At 44.3% G+C, this 2,217-nt stretch overlaps 1 protein-coding gene across 1 annotated transcript in view; it reads right to left on the bottom strand.

The window, feature by feature from the left end:
- Positions 1 to 2,217, bottom strand: part of CCDC88C (coiled-coil domain containing 88C) — a 158,609-nt gene that overhangs the window by 61,890 nt on the left and 94,502 nt on the right. Inside the window, exon 6 of the mRNA XM_015414665.1 lies at positions 1,259 to 1,342. Within this exon, the coding sequence (XP_015270151.1) occupies positions 1,259 to 1,342 (84 nt within the window). The remainder of the gene's footprint in view (positions 1 to 1,258; positions 1,343 to 2,217) is intronic.

Raw genomic sequence — 2,217 nt, 5'->3', positions numbered from 1 at the left:
AACCTGTTTGGGGGCCCATAGAATTGGACCCCCTGGTCCAATCTTCATGAAACTTGGTGGGTATGTAGGGGAGAGGTTCTAGTAACCACCCTCCAAGTTTGTAAGCACCAAGACAGAGTATCACTTGCCCCAGACTGAGAGTTCCTACCATGTGGCTAATAGCCACTGATGGACCTCTGCTCCATATGTTTATCTTGGCGCAGTTGGAAAAATGTCCACTGTACAACATTGGTGATCTGGGCCTCCATAGACAGAGCGGGGTCCAAGATCACCCCCAGGCTCCTGACAGTAGGTGCCGGTGTCAGAGGCACCCCATCAAGGGCTGGGAGTTGATTCCCCAATGTGCGGCTGTCAAACCCCCTCCCCCCCAGCCCCCCGCAAAGTTCCAAGAGGATTTTTGCCATTGACTTCAATGGCCCCATTGGTTATAATGGACCCGAATTTTTCGGGAATTTTTTTCGGGATTCGGACAAGCTCATAAATTGCTAATTCGGGATCCCAAAAGCCGAAAAAAGCCGAAAATCGTTATTTTCGGCTTTTTTTTCGGTTCGGGATCCCGAAATGCACATCCCTAGTTCCCCTCCCTGGGTAGGCTTGAGGTGGGGGGGGGAGCAGAGAAAGAGAGCAACAAATGACAAATGCATTCTCAAAGCCCTCCCCCCTGAGAGCTTGGAGAAGGCATTTGTCTCTTTAAATCCCTTTTCCAAGCCAAGCCAGCTGGCATGGGGGGCCTTGGAAGGATGCATTTAAAAGTTAAAGATGCTTTCTTTCCACCTCTCCCTCCCCCCCCTTCTATTTCCTTCCTTTCTTCCCCTTCCCTCCCCCATTCATTTGCTTTCTTTCTCTTTCTTTCTACCTTTCATTCTTTCTTTCCACCTCTCTCTCTTTCTCTCTCTCTTAGACAAATAAATATCATTAGCAAACAAATGAATATCATTGGACAAATAAATATCATTATCAATACCTGTTTTTACCCCTTTTGTTTTTACTTAATGTTAATAAAAGCACATTTGCATATTTTTCAATAAAAACGTGTGCAATATTTGTTCATGTCTTGTGGCTCTCAAACATCTGACGTTTATTCTATGTGGCTCTTACATTAAGCAAGTTTGGCCACCCCTGCTGTAAAGGAAGCAATCAAACATTTGTTTCAAACATCCCTCCCTTTGTTAAATGCATAAAGACATAATTAATAAACCCACCACTAAACATTCCACAAGGGCATGAAAGAAAATGTTTGAGGAGCTGATTAGCCTACCTCTTGAATGTGTGAAACAATCGCAGCCTGAGTGTCAATATCTAACTGCTTTATCCTTTCAATGAATTCTTCTTTTCTTTCACACTATGAGCAACAAGAAAAAAATGATCACCACAACTATAATTGAAGCATTTCCTCAAATTAAAGAATCCCAACCTAAAATTTTACTTCATGAATGTTACTTCAAAAATAACTACTGAGCATTAGTTAAGCAAGTTTGGCCACCCCTGCTGTAAAGGAAGCAATCAAACATTTGTTTCAAACATCCCTCCCTTTGTAAATGACCTAGAAGTCCCATGTCTCATCCTTAAGCGGCAGGAACTGGTATGGTAGACAGGCACAGGGTTTGAAAACTTCTCAGTTACAATGTTTCTGCATGGCCTTCTTCAAGTCATTCATTCTTTCTAGATGTTATGAATGAAAAACTACTGATTTTTAATGGAACATAAGTCTCAGTGGACAATTTCAATCCACCTCCCTGTAGAAAAGCAACAGGTACCCCCTCATCTCTCTGAGATGAGCCAACCCGAACCAGAGACTTCCACTAATGGAACTGCAGTTTATTACATGGGTTTCATCACCCAAGCTTTTTCCATGCCTCTGTCCACACAGAAAACAAAGCTGCACTTACCTGTAACTATTGTTCATCGAGTATCTTCTGTGCAGGCACACATGGGGACTGCACATGAGCAGGCCTCCCGTCAGTGTGCCGGAGCCAGAAACTTGTTCCCGCCCAGGGACTACGTGCTCCTGCACAGCAGTGCCCCCTACCCTCAGTATCTCTAGTGCTGTCAAAGCCAGGGCATGCAGTGGAGCACAAGGCTGGGTATGTGTGCCTGCACAGAAGATACTCAATGAACAATAGTTACAGGTAAGTGCAACTTTGTTTTCATCATCAATCTTCTGTGCAGTCCCACATGGGGATTCTAGCAAGCTACTCACCAGGTGGTGGAGCATGC

Source organism: Gekko japonicus, unplaced genomic scaffold (genome assembly GCF_001447785.1).
Source record: "Gekko japonicus isolate JY-2015 unplaced genomic scaffold, Gekko_japonicus_V1.1 scaffold1035, whole genome shotgun sequence".
Lineage (NCBI taxonomy): Eukaryota > Metazoa > Chordata > Lepidosauria > Squamata > Gekkonidae > Gekko > Gekko japonicus.
Note: the sequence above shows the minus strand (reverse complement) of the source record. Positions and strands in the feature narration are given on the sequence as shown.